This window comes from Emydura macquarii, unplaced genomic scaffold (assembly GCF_026122565.2).
Source record: "Emydura macquarii macquarii isolate MOO-44397 ecotype Brisbane River unplaced genomic scaffold, CSIRO-AGI_Emac_v2 contig_1230, whole genome shotgun sequence".
Classification (NCBI taxonomy): Eukaryota; Metazoa; Chordata; order Testudines; family Chelidae; genus Emydura; species Emydura macquarii.
This window is the reverse complement of record NW_027131367.1, coordinates 23,507,022-23,525,033: the sequence shown is the minus strand read 5'-3', so window position 1 is coordinate 23,525,033 and position 18,012 is coordinate 23,507,022. Positions and strand designations below refer to the sequence as shown.

Here is an 18,012-nt window from a genome sequence, read left to right as displayed (position 1 = left end):
AATGTTGCACCCTTCCCGTTCCTCTATCCTGTAGTGGCCCTAGACAGGATAATTGCATCTTTCCTATCTTCCGACCTACTTCTTGGTGTGTGCTGTTCTGGATTATAGCTGCTGGGAACCAAAATGTACAGCAGGCTGATTGCTACATCAGAGCCTAAAACAGCAGCTGTGGATATAAAAGGCACAGGAGGGTTTCTCATCAATCCAGTGGTTTTCTGTTGATGTGGGGTCTGTTTCCAAAGGCAATGCATAGACTCAGCCTGCCACTGGGGCATCTCAGGGGCTCCTTGGGCTGAGATTCTCAGAGCGGTCTAAAGGAATTAAGCCTCCATCTCCCATTTGAAAGGGATTTGGGGGCCTAACTCCATTAGGTCATTTCAAAAATCCCTTCTGTGGTCTTGGAGCCCTACAGTTCTCACCAGTGCCAGGCTCCTCTGCCTCTGTCCAGGCCCTGATGTGTTCCCCAATGCGGAGCCAGCATGGCCATGTTTGGCACCACAGGCATCCTGCCCGGGGGTAGGTGGTAGCTGCTTCCTCTCACCGTAGGTTACCTGACGCCCTGAGTAAAGGGCCTGTGTGTAGCAGAGCTGTCTAAGGTAGCAGGGGCTGGCTGGGCAGCTGTGCCCTGAGAACTAGCTCTCTGGAGACGTGCCCTTGTTACAATAAGCTTTGGAGACATTCATTACAGCAGGGCCACGTGCAGGGTCCCTCCTTGGTGACCGTTTGACAGGCCCGGCCCCCGGGAATGGCCTCAGTTCTATGTGCACCCTGGAAAACCCCCAGCTGGCTCTGCACAGTCTCAGTGCCCCGGCTGGTGAGTCGACTCTTTGTTTGCCCAACTGCCCTGCCTGGTGCTGTACGTTTGCTGATGCTGGTCCCAGCTGGGCTTCGCCCATGTAAGGGCCATAAAGCTTTTCCTAGGGAAGTGTCCAGAGGTCATTGCTGGGGCTTGGTTCTTTGCATCTGTTCCGACAGGTTAGTGATCCCCCAGAGTCAATAATGAGTCGGTTAGGGAATAAATGAATTTATTATGAAAAACGGGAGTAGTATAGATTTTTAACTAGTTATACCCATCTAAACAAACAATTAACTATAAGATATAGACAAATATAATAGGATATGAAACAAACAATTAACTACAAAACATAAATTTATATAAGAAAGTATTAAACAGACAACTAACTATAAAACATAAACTAATTTTAAACAGACGGTGGCTCCCCATTGGGGAACTGAACCCCTGTGGCAGGTAGGGACATGCACCACTATACTACACAGACAATTGGCTAATTGTAAGGCACAGAAGGGTGTTACATAGACGGTTAACTGCAAGACAGAGAGGGCAGTTAACTACAACACACAATGTGATTTCACACAGACAGTTAACTGCAAGACATACAAAGTTATTGTAAACGGGCAGTTAACTGCAAGGCACAGACTGATACAAAGGAATGTTAAACAGACAGCTTAGCTGCAGAATACAGACTGATAGTTAACTCCTTACCATTCAGGTGAGGACAACACACAGCATAACTCAAACTCGGTCAGCAAAAAGACGATTCGCGCTCGGGAGGACACGGGAGCGGGAGAGTCCGGACCAGGTGATCAGGCTGGTGAATTGGGAAGCTCTCAGCCAGTGGCTCGGATGAGACCCCTTTTATGGGCTTCGTGCCAGCACCAGATTGGCCGGGGGATACTAGCAATAGGTTTCATTTCCTGGTTGCTGCTAAGTTTTGTTTCCCATGGTCAGTTTCATTTCCCATATATGAGGTGGGATCCGAAGACACAGCCGATCACATAGGCATACCATAATAAGGTCAGGTCATGGGTTGACTGTTAGCACCGAATGGGTGGGGGGGGCGAGGTGTGGTCATGGCAGAATTGGTGCAGTGACAGCGTCCAGGCTGTGTGAGCACAATGGAGGTAGCTGGTTGGCAGAGGGATATAGACACATGGACTATAAGGTCAGGAGGCACCATTGTGATCATCTAGTCTGACCTCCTGCATATTGCAGAACACTGACCTTCCCCCACCCACTCCTGTCCCAGACCCCTCCCCTCTGGCTGAGTCCCTTATGTCCTCAAATCAGGGATTAAAGATGTCCAGAGGGGTAACCGTGTTAGCCTATGTACAGCAAAAACAAGGAGAGTCCTGTAGCACTTTAAAGACTAACACATTTCTGCAGGAATAAGCTGATGATGCATCTGACAAAGTGGGTTGCAGCCAATGAAACTTATGCCCACAGAAATTTGTTAGTCTTTAAGGTGCTACAGGACTCTCGTTTTTTTAAGTTAAAGAGAATTCACCATTTATTCTAGTTTAAACATCCAAGTGACCCATGCCCCATGGTACAGAAGAAGTCAAAAGCCCTCCAGAGTCTCTGCCAGTCTGACCTGGGAGGGAATTCCTTCCCGACCCCAAATCTGGCGATCTGTTAGAACCTGAGTATGTGTGGAAGACCCACCAGTCAGACACCTGGCAAAGAATTCTCTGTAGTGACTCAGAGCCCTCCCCGTTTAGTTCCCCATCTCCGGCCACTGGAGGTATTTGCTGCTAGCAGTCACAGATCATCAAACTGCCATTGTATACGTAAAGACAGCAATATACACAGTCTAAGGGGTGGCAGATTTCCCAGGCTTACATCCCCACATATTCTGCCCCAGGAGTCAGTATATTCATCGCCCAAACATTTATTTTGATCAAAAATGGCTTTTTAATGGTTTTGCAAATGAATTACAATTGTGTCTCCCCTCCTCTGGGTGCCAGCTGAACATACCCTGATGGGAACATTGTTATGGCCACCTCCCTCCCTGGTCCTTCCCCTTGGGTGGACGATGCTGACCCAAGCTCCGCCAGGATTCTCTGTTGTGTCCTGAGAGACTTAAGAAACAGTAGCGAGTAACATGATGTCACACCTTGTAATCAGGCAGTCTAACACAACTAAAACACAAGACCTTATTATCTGTCATAGAGAAACAATGAACAGGAGAAATACACAGGGATTTTCTTGTCTAGTTACTGGATTGTTCACTCTCTTCATACACAGTGATTGTTTAGCCAACACCAGAGGGAAAAATACCATGATACTGTGTGTATCGGTGCTGAACGTGGAGAGTGACAGAGCTGTCCTCAGCCACACTTTACTAGGCGTTGAACACAGCATGGGACCCTAACCACCCTCAGTAACTCTTTGTAGGTTATCTACGTATTTTCCATATTAGAACTGAGATTTTCAATGGGAGTTTTCAACTTCATTTGAATGGGGGCTGATTGGTTAAACCACAAGGCAGCTTTGAAAACCTCAGGTTAAGTTATTATCTCAGATTCTCTGCATGGTTCAGGGAAAGCCACATTTGCGGACGGCTTTGCTCAAGGCTGCCTTGACCTCCCTGTTTCACAGGCTGTAGATGAGGGGGTTTACCAGGGGAGTCATGACCGAGTAGCAAAGAGAGAGCAATTTTTTCAGGTCTCGCAGTGTGTCACCTTTTGGTAGCAGGTAGACGATCATTAAGGCTCCATAGAAAACTGTGATGAGGTGAGAGGAGCAGGTGGAAAAGGCCTTTTGCCTCCCGGTGGTGGAAGGGATTCTCAGGATGTTGGTGATAATACACATGTAGGATGTCAGGGTTAGCAGGAATGGAGGCAGGGTGAATACACAGCCTAGTATGACCAGTATGACCACATCAGTATGACCAGGTGAGCGTCACTGCAGGAGAGTTCCATCAGTGGGATGGAGTATAGAAATGGTCGATTTCATTCGGGCCACAGATTTTAACTGTGATAGGAATAAGACAAAGATGGTAATAGCCAGACAATCATTTAACCAGGACCCGCAGCCAATTGGAGACAAAACCTGGTGTTCATAAGAGTTGAACAGTGCAGGGGTTTACATATCGCTAAATACCGATCGTAAGACATCGTTGCTAGGAAATAGCAGTCGGTAGTTACCAGAAAACCAAAGACATACAGTTGTGTGAAGCAGGCACTGACTGAGATGGTTCTGTCCCCAGTCAGGAGACTGGCCAGTGTCCTGGACAGGATCGTGGAGGTGAAGCATGTCTCCAAGCAGGACAGGTTCCCCAGGAGGAAGTATATGGGGTGTGAAGATGCCGATCAGTCACAACAAGCCCCACGATGAGGGTGTTTGCGGCCATAGTTGCAATGTAGATCATTAGGAACACCAGGAAGAGAAGAATTTGCAGGTCAGGTAGGTTGCCAAATGCCAGGAGAATGAATTCTGTGATGGCCGTTTGGTTTCTCCAGTCTGTGTCTGCCATGGGCTGAGTCCAGGAACAAGACAAAGTGTGCAATTAAATCAGAAGAACATAATTTACTTTTTGCTCTGTTTTGTGAATTACTTCCTTAAATATTCATAAACTCCCCTTCCTCTCCTGACCACAGGCTGAAAAAAGAAAGCTAAATGTGAACCTCTGAGAAAAGTGCCAGGAGGTGCAATGTGAGAACAGATTATTGGTACCCACGCAGAGCATCGTCTGCCATATCAGATCAATAACTGCAGTTACAGCAACCCATTTTTCTGCTAGCAGTGTACTGATGTGACAGATCAGAGCATTTGTTTATTAACTATCATCTTAGAAGTCAAAGTCAATAAATACATATACTTACCTTTTGCACTGAGATTTCCAGTGCAGTCTGGTGCCCTTAGGCACTGATCTTCTGTTAGAAAGAATGGAAAACAATCTCACTATATAACCTGGTGTAGTCAGCATTTCAGTGTGCTGTAGGAAAAGGAACTTTTTTTCACACTGTGACTAGAGATGCATTTATTCCCTAAATAATGAAGTGGTTTAAATTCTTCCTTAGTTCCTGGGGTGGTGATGGTGAGGTGCTGAATGACTTGCAATGCCATTTCTGTTTTTCTTTGTTCACTTTGTAGAAGTAATAAAATAAATATAAATAATAAAATAAAAAAAAAATAAAATAAACTAATGTGCAGGCCTAATTGGGGAATGTCCCTCCCCACTCCATAGCGACTGTGGGATGAGAAATACAGGAACAAGACACTGGGTGGTAAAAGATGCTGTCCCTGAACTCAGAGTCTAGAATGAACCCAAATAAAATGGTTGTTTCAGCCTTTGTTTCCCTTGCCTTTTTCGTTACAATGGATTATTACAATTGGTTTTCTTAAAAAAATAATTCAGCTGGTTCAAATTGTCATAACTTCTTGTCCAAACACTCAATGATTATGAATTTAAAACTCATCTCCTTTGAATATTCTGATGTAAGGCACCGATCTAAAAAAAAAATATGATGCTTAACTGTAAACATCAGAGAAGTACCACTGCTGACTTATAGCTAAACTCATGCTTAAGTTTGCTTATTTTTTTAATTAGGGGGTTTGTGTCACAGTGCCCGGAGTGGCTCACAGCTAAGTGTGCCAAACTCAGGTCAGACCGTAAGAAACCAGGACAGACACCCCAGACTGGGGGTATATTCCATCATTAGATTTCACCATGCCAATAATGAAAGTGTGTTCCTGGATCACTATATATCACTGTCATGGTCACAGACCCCTTATACTCTCTAGCTTCTCTTTACCACCCAGACAAAGAGGACTTTGTGATAAAGGGTTATGAAAACCAGAAATCCTATAAACTAGATTCTTCCAACCCCAAAGGATCAGTCGCTCACCCTAGATCACTGGGTGCTCAGGATCTTACCAAAAACAACACAGCACCCAATTCTTTCGTAAACTAACTACAGATTTCTTAACTAAGAAAAAGAAATGAGAGAATTATCGAGCGGTTAAAGCAGATAAAATACATTACAGCTGGATCAGATTGCGTTGTCTAAATGGTAGCAGAGAAGTCGTAATCTGCCAGTCTCTTAGAGTCTTCATGAGTTCCTCGCGGTTGACCCAAGTGGATTTGGGGAGCTCTGTCTTGTGTCTGGAAACTCCCCTGGCAGCATCCAAAAATATCAGGGAATACCATCCAGTGTGCCTTTTTTTAGTTGAAAACAGTCTATCAATCCCTTCCAGCACACCATGGAGCTTGCTTTGGTCATTAAAAGCAGACACAGCTTCTGGATCTCCCATTCTCCAGTATAATGACCCAGGCTTTGAAGCTAACAGTCTTCTCACTCAAAGTTGTAAGGCTCCAATTCTGGTTTATGGCCCATTTCATTACAGAGATATAGCTATTGCATTTAGTGACAATAATCCAGAGCATTTCATTCGTTTTCATTAACACCATGACAAGAAGAAAACTCTTCCTTAAATGCAAATCGTCCTTTGATTTAAGTCCAGGATACAGACATGAGAAAGAACATTGCAGCAGCAGGCTAATTCAGTTGCACTAATACACATCAAACAAGATACATAGATAATGCAAACAGCCTTCAGCTGGCTACAGATAAATGTAGGCAGTAACATTGACATTTAACGGACAAGTGAATTGGGACACTTAACACTGCCTTGAGGTCACGACCTGACCTCAGTTAGCTGCTAGACCCACAGTGTGGATGTGATTTTCAACTGGTCCTGTGGTAAGTAGACACCCAACATCTATTGACTTTCTGTTGGAGGGCAGCACTCACCTCCCTTGGGCCAATTGCCTCAAGTTCAGCGGTTCCATGAACCTTCATGTCTGCAGTGCTGGGATATTCATGAACTTACCTGACTCAAATTCATTTTAGAGGTAAAAGTATTAGTCACACAACTACGTTTTTATTGTTTCACTCATTTCTTCAGATGGTACAGGCTTTTGGCAGAGATAATCAGTGTTGTAACTCCAAGTTGTCTTTGTTGCCATGTTATGTTATCTGTTTCAATAAATAGTGAGGCTCATTCAACCCCAGGCCACTGTCATTTGCTGAGAATCTTGAGAAAAGAGATGATGGGTGACTGACCCTGGAATTGTCTTCTCATTCTACAGCCAAACCATGTTCACTTGTAGGATGTGCCCTGAGGCCTCCCCATTCCCCCAATCTTTCCCTGAAGTCTTGGATTGAAGAGGTAACATGATGGATTGACGGGAGGGATTATATTCAGGTTTCATTAGTTGAGGTGCGAGGATGTTATGGTGAATATATGTGAAATGATCTTATGGTGAGTGAAAAGGGTAGAATACTATCATTGACCGAGGAATAAAAATGGTATGATTTGTGAATATGGAGTCGTTTATGGTAGATTGTGAAGGGTAAGTCTATAACAGATGGATGTGCGGAAAGTCTAGGTATAAGTAATTGTGCTAGTGAATATTATGGTTTATGAATGCAGTATTATCCAATGGTTAGTGGAGGATCGAGAAGCCTATTGCTGGTGGAGGGCAGTGAAGTCCAAATGCTGATTAAAGGATAAAAGATAAGATTAATAATGCAGAAATGCAAGAGACCTATCAGCCCAGGCCTATAAGAATTAGCGTCTTTGCTTTGTACACGAGCAAGTCCTCACAGCCTTAGCAGGAGTAAGTTGCTTAATAAAGTTAAGCTTAAGTTGCTTAATAAACACAAAAAGGAAGCTTAGGAGAAGTGGACGCTTAGTCAGATGACTAGAGAGGAGTATAAAAATACTGCTCGAGCATACAGGAGTGAAATCTGGAAGGCCAAAACACAACAGGAGTTGCAGGTAGCAAGGGACATGCAGGGTTCCTACAGTTATGTTAGCAACACAGAGGAGTTTAAGGGAAGTGTGGGTCCCTTACAGAATGTGGGAGGCAACCTAGTGACAGATGATGTGGAAAAAGCTGCAGTACTCAATGGTTTTTTTGCCTCTATCTTCACAGACAAGGTCAGCTCCCAGACTCCTGCACTGGGCAGCACAGAATGGGGAGAAGGTGAACAGCCTTCAGTGGTGACAGAACAGGTTCAGGACTATTTAGAAAGACTGAACATGCACAAGTCCATGGGGTGAGATGCAATGCACCCGAGGGTGCTGAGGGAGTTGGCTGATGTGATTGTAGAGCTATTGGTCATTACCTTTGAAAACTTGTGGTGACTGGTGGAGGAGCAGAAAGATTGGAAAAAAAGGCAAATATAGTGCCCATCATCAAAAAAGAGAAGAGGGAGGATCCAGGGAAGTACAGACCAGTCAGCCTCAACTCAATCCCCAGAAATATCATGGAACAGGTGCTCAAGGAATCCATTTACAAGCACTTGGAAGAGAGGAAGGTATTAAGAACAGTCAGCATGAATTCATACAAGGGCAACTCATGCCTGACCAACCTGATTGCCTTCTGTGATGAGATGACTGGCTCTGTGGATGTGGGGAAAGAGGTGGAAGTGATATACCTTGACTACAGCAAAGTGTTTGATACGGTCTCCCACAGTATTCTTGCCAGCAAGTTACTGAAGTATGGGTTGGATGAATGGACTATAAGGTGGCTAGAAAGCTGGCTGGACTGTCAGGGTCAATGGATAGTGATCAATGGCTCGATGTCTAGTTGGCAGCCAGTAACAAGCCAGGGTCCAGTTTGTCTGTCTGGCGACCAGTTTTGCTCAACATCTTCATTAATGATCTGGAGGATGGGGTGGATTGCACCCTCAGCAAATTTGCAGATGACACTAAGCTGGGGGGAGTGGCAGATATGATGCAGTGTAGAGATAGGATACAGAGTGACCTAGACAAATAGGAGGATTGGGCCAAAAGAAATATGATGATGTTCAACAAGGACAAGTGCAGAGTCCTGCACTTAGGATGGAACAATCCCATGCACAGCTACAGACCCAGGACCGACGGGCTAGGCAGCAGTTCTGCAGAAAAGGACCTGGCGATTACAATGGACAAAAAGCTGGATATGAGTCAACAATGTGCCCTGCTTGCCAAGAAGGTTAACAGCGTATTGGGCTGCATTAGTAGGAGCATTGCCAGCAGATCGAAGGAAGTGATTATTCACCTCCATATTGGATTGGTGAGGGCACATCTGGAGTAGTGTGTCCAGTTTTGGGCCCCCCAATACAAAAAGGATGTGGACAAGTTGGAGAGAGTCCAGTGGAGGGCAACAAAAATGATTAGGGGGCTGGAGCACAAGACTTATGAGGAGCGGCAGAGGGAACTAGGCTTGTTTAGTTTGCAGAAAAGAAGAGTGAGGGGGGATTTGATAGAAGTCTTCAACTACCTGAAGGGAGATTCCAAGGAGGATGCAGCTAAGCTTTTCTCAGTGGTGGCAGATGACAAAACTAGGAGAAATAGTCTCAAGTTGCAATGGGGGACATCTAGATTTGATATTAGGAAAAACTTTTTCACTAGGAGGGTGGTGAAGCACTGGAATAGGTTACCTAGGTAGGTGGTGGAATCTCCCACCTTAGAGGCTTTTAAGGCCCAGCTTGAAAAAGCCCTGGCTGAGATGATTTAGTTGGGGTTGGTCCTGCTTTGAGCAGGGGGTTGGACTAGATGACGTCCTGAGGTCCCTTCCAACCATAATCTTCTATGATTTTATGATTCTATGAAGAAAGAAAGAAAGAAAGAAAGAAAGAAAGAAAGAAAGAAAGAAAGAAAGAAAGAAAGTTGAAAATCAGATGCAGGAAATCTTAGCAACAGTGAATTCTCCAAAGATCTGTCCCCAGTGGTAATGAAACACTCCTTAACCATGAAAAGTGACACTCTTGCAATTACAGGAGAATCTCAGAGTTTCGACACAGGACTGTGTTAAGCACAAACTACCCAAAATATAACGGGAAAGTTTAAATAAACTATTTGACACAGTGAGGAAACTGTTTCTGTGCTTGTTTCATTTCAGTTAAGCTGGTGAAAAGCAGCATTTCTCTTCTGCAAAGGGAAGTTTCAAAGCTGACTTGAGTCAATGTTCAGCTGTAAACTTTTGAAAGAAGAACCAGACTGTCTTGTTCAGAACTGCAAACTTTGCAGAGTTACGAGCAGCCGCCATTCTTCAGGTGCCTTGTAACTCTGAGGTTCTGCTGTAATCCCATTGGGCAAAGAGCTAAGAAAGAGCAGATGGGTTAGGCACTTCTGTCTTTTGTTCAGTTCAGATTCACAGGCAAAGAATAGGGATTTGAAACTGTTTCATGGGCCAGGTTCCCAGCAGCTGTGAATCAGTCATAGCTCCATTGCCGTCAATGGGCCAGATCCCCAGGTGCTGTAGATCAATTTCAGATCCACTGAAATCAAAAGGCCACATCTCCACTTGGCACAAATTGCCAATGAAATGATACCAAGTGACATCAGTTTCGGACACTGCACCGAGCTCTTAGTGTTTGCCTCTGGCTACCTTTTAATGAGCAGCGTCCTACACCCAGGGCAGCCAGAGCTGCGGGTTCCTCTGGTGGCTGCATCACACCAGCTGCTGATGCAACGCAGGAGAGAAACATCTCTGCTGTCTCAGAGCTAGTTGTGTGGTATGACTGAAGGAACAGGCTATTCCAGCCCATCTGAGTTTCTTGGTGCCACTGGGATCTGGGCTATTGTAGGTCACAGCTCTGGGCTAGCCTACAAATGTATAAATTATTCTGCAAACCCCTTGGGACACCCCTTGATCCCTGCCTTGTTTTTAGCCCAGGGTCCTTCCAGAGATGCCACCATGGCATGAGATCCAGAGGGATTGTGTTCCCCTGCTGTGGGGGTTAGGGTCAGCTGGGACAGGCTGTCAGGGTGGTTTGCTTCAGAGGTGAGATCAGAGCTGAGCTCACAGCCCTGGAGATTGGATTCAGCTATTTAGTCCCAGAACAGGGACATCCTGGGTTGTGATGGTGTTTGAAGCCTGCACTAGAACTGGGAGAGGTTTTCAGTCCCTGATCCCATCTAGTCCTGCACCCATCTGGCCACACCTGCCCGAGGAGGGGAGCAGGGAGCGGCCGTCTGTGGAGTGGATCCTTGTCTGCCAGGAACTGCAGAGAGACCCAGCAACTCCGGAAATATGGTGAAGGAGCAGGGAAACGGCTGCTGGATAATACAGGGACGGAGTCAGGCAACGACTGAAGAATCCTGACCTGTTAAATACATCACAAGCTGGGCAATTTCCACATAGTGCAATACAGTAAGTTTGATGTTTTGATTGTACGTTTGGGTATTAATCTCCTGGGCAAATTTAATAACAGAGTTGTGAATTACAACCGGAACTCTTCGAGACTTTTACTATCATTTAATCAAACATCTAGAGCTGCTCAGATTTCTTTCCCCAGCCCCCCCCCAAAAAAAAAAGAAAGAAAGAAAGAAAAGGAAAAAAGGATCTTTTCATAGAAATTGTTACAACCAAAACTTTTCTTTTGTGTTTATTGAAAACCAGGTGATTTCAGGTAAAAACTGCTGAAAACTGGAAAAAAGATTGCTGAAACTAGGAAAAATATGTTTTCAGTTTTCCAATATCTATATTGTATTTCTAGGACAACAGAGACTTTGCATGAAAGCTTCTTCAGTGGAAAACCCAATTTCCTTTTGTTATAATTTCAGCACAGAATATCTCACCACCCCCTCCTGGAAATTTAGGTGTAAGCTGAAATGGGAACATTAATATTGGCCAATAAAAGCACAATCGCTCCGTTGCAGTGGCGCTTATTTCTGTTTCAAAGGGACACTTGCAGGATGGCAAAATGGAGGAAGTGGCAAAGCTGGTGATCCCCCGGCATATGTATTAAACATACTAGTGCCTTCAGCTGGGAAGGTGGATTGGAGCCCCCAGCAGGGCCTGTTTCTCTGGATCCTGCCCAAGAACATGGAGAAGGTCAGTGGGATTAGAACTAGCTCTCCTCCTCTAGCGCTGGATCCGCTGCTCCCCTCTGCTGCCAACTAAAAACAGATGCTTTTGGCGGGTGAACAGAACATACACATAACCAGACACAGCCCACCCCCAAGGAGCTCACAGTCCTAGCAGATAAGGCAGAGCAGTGTAGGAAAGGGAAACAGAGGCACAGGGAGGGAAGTGACTGGCCCAAGATCACAGAGTAGGTCGGTGGAAGAGCCAAGTCTCCTGACTGCCAGGGACCCACACACACATAAAGTTAGAGCTGTAAATAATCCAATCAATCGATCAATCCATCAGCAGTCAGCAGGCCGCCTGGGTGGTGTTGCAGTGCAATCATTACAGACAAGCTCTCACACGGGTACTGAGTAACACTATGTCATATTTCAGCCGAAAGTGGGTATCAGGCAGTGTTGGCATTTTAGTTTCGTGCCCAAGCTCAGAACCTGCGGTTGGATGTGATAGGAGACCCATCTTGGCTAGAAGTGTTGCGTTGGGGTTGCACTTTGCTCCATCCTTCACACGGCGTTTCATCAAGACACATCCTGAGCTAGACCTGCAGGTGATGTACACTGCTGCATCTCCATTGACTTTACAGGAGCCTATTTACCTTCAGGTGATAACTCTCCACTCCAAGTCAATGGAAAGGATGAGAGCTGTGCACTTTTGATACCCACATCGCGAGATATTACAGAGGGGGATCAGGGCCATTCCCTCTGTCATTGTAATCCCAACCGTTTTCTTTGTCCTTCCCTCTACAGCCATCAGAGAATATACAGAGGAAGAAAATGTCCAACCGAACCGCTGTGACTGAGTTCCTTCTCCTGGGAGTCTCAGACTTTCGGGAGCTGCAGATTTTACACTTTGTGGTGTTTCTGGTGATTTACCTGGCTGCCTTGATGGAGAACCTTCTCATTGTCACAGCCGTAGCCCTCGACCACCATCTTCACACCCCCATGTACTTCTTCCTGATGAATCTGTCCATCCTAGATCTTGGCTCCATCTCTGTCACCATGCCCAAATCCATGGTCAATTCCCTCACGAACACCAGGTTTATTTCTTATCCTGGATGTGTCGCCCAAGTCTTTCTCTTTGTCTTCTTCATTGTAACTGAAATTACTTTGCTCACCATTATGGCGTACGACCGATACGTCGCCATCTGCCAACCACTGCACTACGAGAGGGTGATGAACAGGGGAGCTTGCGTCCAAATGGCAGCCGGTGCCTGGATCAGTGGTATTGTCTACTCTGCACTGCACACCGGGAACACCTTCAGGTTACCCTTCTGCCAGTCCAATGTCATCAATCAGTTCTTCTGTGAAATCCCCCAACTGCTCAAGCTCACCTGCTCTGACTCCTACCTCAGTGAAGTTGGGTTTATTGCCTTTGGTGTGTTTATAGATATAAGCTGCTTTGTTTTTATAATTGTGTCGTACGTTCAGATCATCACCACAGTGCTGAGAATCCCCTCTGAGCAGGGCCGGCATAAAGCCTTCTCCACCTGCCTGCCTCATCTCACAGTGGTCTCTTTGTTACTTTTCACTGGCTTCTTTGAATACCTGAATCCCATCTCCACCGCAGCATCAAATGCGGATCTGCTGGTGGGTGTTCTTTATGCCGTGTTGCCTCCAGTGATGAATCCCATCATTTATAGCATGAGGAACAAGGAGATCAAAGCTGCATTACAGAAACTGATTGTGTGGAGGTTATTCACCAAGAATTAAAATGTCTGTACTTGCTCCTTGACTGTGATTTCGTTCTCAGCTTCCTTATAGATAGAATCGACTGATGACAAAATGGTCTCCTTGAGACGGGTGCAGTCTGTTTTTGAAGTAGTAAAATCCGGACTAACTCCACTGACATCAAATGAGTTAGTTCTGCACGTGGTTTTTTGGGGCTAGGAGTTTGGGAGTGTGGAATTTGTTTGTTTAGATGTCAGTTGTTTAAAGGTCAATTTATTTTATCATCTATTCGAGATGTAATCTCCTCATCTCTTTAATGGGGTTTTCTGCGAGACTTTTACTATCCCCATTGATGAAGACTTGGAAAAAAAGTTAGTGGAAGGGTCTTGGTAGCTGAATTCCTGGTCAAACAATTGTTTCTATACTGTATCATTCTTGCCATGATGGAAAGGCGGTTGGAAGAGAAAGCTATTGCAATGATGCCTAAAGACAAACTGAGTCTAGGTAACAAGGAAAAGTGTGTATGCTACCAAATAATTCCTGTAATGGATCTGGACTTGCTATCTAATATTTTCTCTAATGTTAAACTTTGTTCCTACTGTGGTAAATAAATCATACTTTCTATGGAGAAGGCCGGCCAGTCACTCAACTTATTACTGCTCACATCTCCTGAGAGAAGAACTGCAGGTACCCAACACTGTTGAGATATCACGTTGGTGCACAGGGTGTTGTCGATTGAGACCTTGCTTTACAGGGGGAAAATCAGGTGATTCTGCCTTAAAAGAGGGGCAGGCTCATGGCTGAGACCTGAGGGAGTGAACTCAGAGAGACCCGAGAAGGGGTCAGAGATGTAGCTAACCCTGTAACCAGGACAACTGGGATTTAGTCATTCACTGCAAAGGGTTGATTTGGAATTAGCCAATGGTCTTTCCTCCACACAGGCTTCCAAATGTGTCAAGATCACAGAAGCCGGCTGCTATTGCTGTTGTTCTTATTATTTGTCTTATTATTAAAACACGTCTGTGCATATTTGCATACCCTATGTATACATTAGATAAAAACAGAGTATGTAGATAAATACATAGATAGATAGATAGATAATGAATAATCAAAGCCAATTTTTGTGTCACTTTTGTTGTCCATGTCTGTTGCTGTCGAGATCAATGATTTCCTTAAAAGTATTTATTATTTGGTATTAGTCATCAAAGAATTTATGTGACTACTGTGATATAACGAAGGCAGAGGGCAGTAGGAGAGTGGTGGATGGGAGATATGTGAGCCCCAGAATGCTCAGGGCCTTGTTCCCTGCTGCCTAACTCAGAGCCATTAGCGGGCAATTAGGAGCAGCTGAGGCTGATTAAGGACCAGCCATGTGCTCCATAAAAGCCCTCTGCTCCAAACAGTGAGTGCACGAGCTAGAGGAAGTAGGAGCGTCATGCCGAGCAGTGTTAGGAGTGCTGAGCTGTGCAGAGGAACGACTGGAGAGCAGAGTTCTGTCGTGGAGCGGCCAGGAGGAAGATACCGGCTCAAGAAGCCAGAAAGACTGAAGGAGAAGGAAAATTAGCCCAGGGGAAGAGTGTGCAGTCTGGAAAGCAGTACCAGCAGCACATAGCTTCACAGACAAGATCAGCTCCCAGACTGCCGTACTGGGTGGCACAGAATGGGAAGGAGGCGAACATCCCGCAGTGCTGAAGGAACGGGTTCAAGACTATTTAGAAGGATTGGACATTCACAAGTCCATGGGGCCGGATGTAATGCACCCGAGGGTGCTGAGGGAGTTGGCTGAGGTCATTTCAGAGCCATTGGCTATTATCTTTGAAAGCTCCTGGCAACAGGGGGAGGTCCCTGAGAACTGGAAAAAAGCAAATATAGTGCCCATCTTCAAAAAAGGGAGGAAAGAGGATCCAGGGAACTACAGACCGGTCAGCCTCACCTCAATCCCTGGAAAAATCATGGAGCAGGTCCTTAAGGAATCCATTTTAAGGCACTTGGAGGAGAGGAAGGTGATCAGGAACAGTCAACATGGATTCACCAAAGGAAAGTCATGCCTGACCAACCTGATTGCTTTCTATGATGAGGTGACTGGCTCTGTGGATGTAGGGAAGGCGGTGGATGTGATATACCTTGACTTTAGCAAACCTTTTGATACGGTCTCTCACAGTATTCTTATCAGCAAGTTAAAGAAGTATGGGTTGGATGAATGGGCTATAAAATGGATAGAGAACTGGCTAGAGCATAGGGCTCAACGAGGAGTGATCAATGGCTCCATGACTAGCTGGCAACTGGTCACAAGCGGAGTTCCCCAGGGGTCGGTCCTGGGGCCGGTATTGTTCAACATCTTTATTAATGATCTGGAAGATGCGGTAGATTGCACCCTCAGCAAGTTTGCGGACGACACTAACCTGGGGGGGGTGGTAGATACCCTGCAAGGTAGGGATAGGATACAGAAGGACCTAAACAAACTGGAGGATTGGGCCAAAAGAAATCTAATGAGGTTCAACAAAGATAAGTGCAGATTCCTTCACTTAGGAAGGAAGAATCCCATGCACAGCTATAGACTGGGGACCGATGAGCTGGGCAGCAGCTCTGCAGAAAAGGACCTGGGGGTAACAGTGGATAAAAAGCTGGATATGAGTCGTCAGTGTGCCCTGGTTGTCAAGAAGGCTAATAGCATATAGGGCTGCATTAGGAGGGGCATTGCCAGCAGGTCACGGGAAGTGATTATTCCCCTCTATTCGGCATTGGAGAGGCCACATTTAGAATATTGTGTCCAGTTTTGGGCCCCCCACTACAAAAAGGATGTGGACAAGTTGGAGAGAGTGCAGCGGAGGGCAACCAAAATGATTAGGGGGCTGGAGCACAGGACTTATGAGGAGAGGCTGAGGGAACTGGGCTTGTTTAGTCTGCAAAAGAGAAGAGTGAGGTGGGGATTTGATAGCGGCCTTTAACTACCTGAAAGGGGGTTCCAGGGGGGATGGGGCTACGCTGTTCTCGGTGGTGGCAGATGACAGAACAAGGAGCAACGGTCTCAAGTTGCAGGGCGGGAGGTCTAGGTTGGACTTTAGGAAAAAGTTTTTTACTAGGTGGGTGGTGAAGCACTGGAATGGGTTACCTAAGGAGGTGGTGGAATCTCCATCCTTAGAGGTTTTTAAGCTGAGGCTTGACAAAGCCCTGGTTGGGATGATATAGCTGAGGTTAGTCCTTCTTTGAGCAGGGGGTTGGACTAGATGACCTCCTGAGGTGCCTTCCAACTCTAATATTCTATGATTCTATGATAGCTGCTCCTCATAGGGCCCCTGGGAAGATGGGGTGATGGGCAACTTCCCGGCCCACTACAAACAGGAGAGTGCGAGACCCACTAGGGGGAAGCCAGCCATCTGCCACACTACTTCTTACTCAATAGTTCACTTACAAAAACATCATGATAAGCATTGTCTGTGAGCTTTGAGCTTATTTTGACTGATCATATTTTAACCTGTTCTGTTGTTCTTGCCTTGTTGGTTACAATGGATTATTATCATTGGTTTTCTTAGAAGCTAATTCAATTGGTCAAATTGTCATAGAAGATTAGGGTTAGAAGACACGTCAGGAGGTCATCTAGTCCAAACCTGTGCTCAAAGACCCCTGCATCAAACATGCAGGAACACTGAGATTTTCAAAATGTAGGTCTGCTCCTACCTCAGCTGAGATAAGGACCATCTCAGTTCAAGATCACAAAGAAGAACCTGCTCAAGGGTTGACACAGCACAAAAGGTTATTCCAGGCAATGGATATCTGGCAGTCAATGGTAGCTGGGCATCTTGGAAAATGAGGCCTCTTTGAAAAGGCCAGCTGAGGGCTCTAAAATTGTAAATCAAAGCACCCTGAATACAATCTGATGGATTCTTATTGGCCAGTCTGAACTGCAGGGAACTTCATCCAGTTGCCAGAGGACACACGTCCCCATCACACAAACATCAACATTACTAGGAATGATTTTCACCCTTGTGGCTTGTTTCTCTAGAGAGGTGCATGGGCATGAAGAAAGGAATCCTCTGTCAGACATTTTTAAATCTGCAAGTCCAGATAAATTGTATCCAAGAGTTTTAAAAGAGCTAGCTGAAGAGCTCACTGGACCATTACTGTTCCTTTTTATTAAGTCTTGGAACTCTGGGGAAGTTGAAGGAGACTAGAAATAAGTTAATCCTATGTCAATATTTAAAGAGGGTAAATGTGGTGACTAGGGTGCCCAGATAACAAGTGTGAAAAATCGGGACAGGAGTGGGGGGTAATAAGCTCTTATATAAGAAAAAGCTCCAAATATCGGGACTATAAAGTTGGGACATCTGGTTACCCTTTGTATAACCATCACACAGTTGAAAACGAATATGTGTTGAACTGGTGTCACAGGTCCATCTAGCATATGACTTTGTTTATATCTTTATTGGTGTGCTTAGAAATTTAATAATTATTAAAGTTGTTTGAATTTTGTTGTTGTTGTTGAAAAATTGTCCTTTTTTTCTAAATTGGTAATTTTTGCGTGTATATATATATATATATAAATAAATTTCCTTTTCTTTCAATGAAATTGGAAACTATATTTTTAAATTTTCTTCAGCTATTTTCTAAAATTCTCTTCTTTCTTTTTATTGCTCCCTTTTCCCCCTTTCTTTACCCACTCCTCTTTTTCAATAGCA

General features: G+C 45.0%; 1 protein-coding gene across 1 annotated transcript; it reads left to right on the top strand.

The window, feature by feature from the left end:
* Positions 1-12,442: 12,442 nt before the first annotated feature.
* On the top strand, positions 12,443-13,378 carry LOC137152933 (olfactory receptor 14A16-like). The gene has a single exon (XM_067547886.1). The coding sequence runs from the start codon at positions 12,443-12,445 to the stop codon at positions 13,376-13,378; it is 936 nt and encodes a 311-aa protein (XP_067403987.1).
* Positions 13,379-18,012: the final 4,634 nt, after the last annotated feature.

Bases quoted from the DNA above. Each gene is read 5' to 3' on its own strand.
- LOC137152933 (XM_067547886.1), top strand. From the start codon at position 12,443: ATGTCCAACCGAACCGCTGTGACTGAGTTCCTTCTCCTGGGAGTCTCA.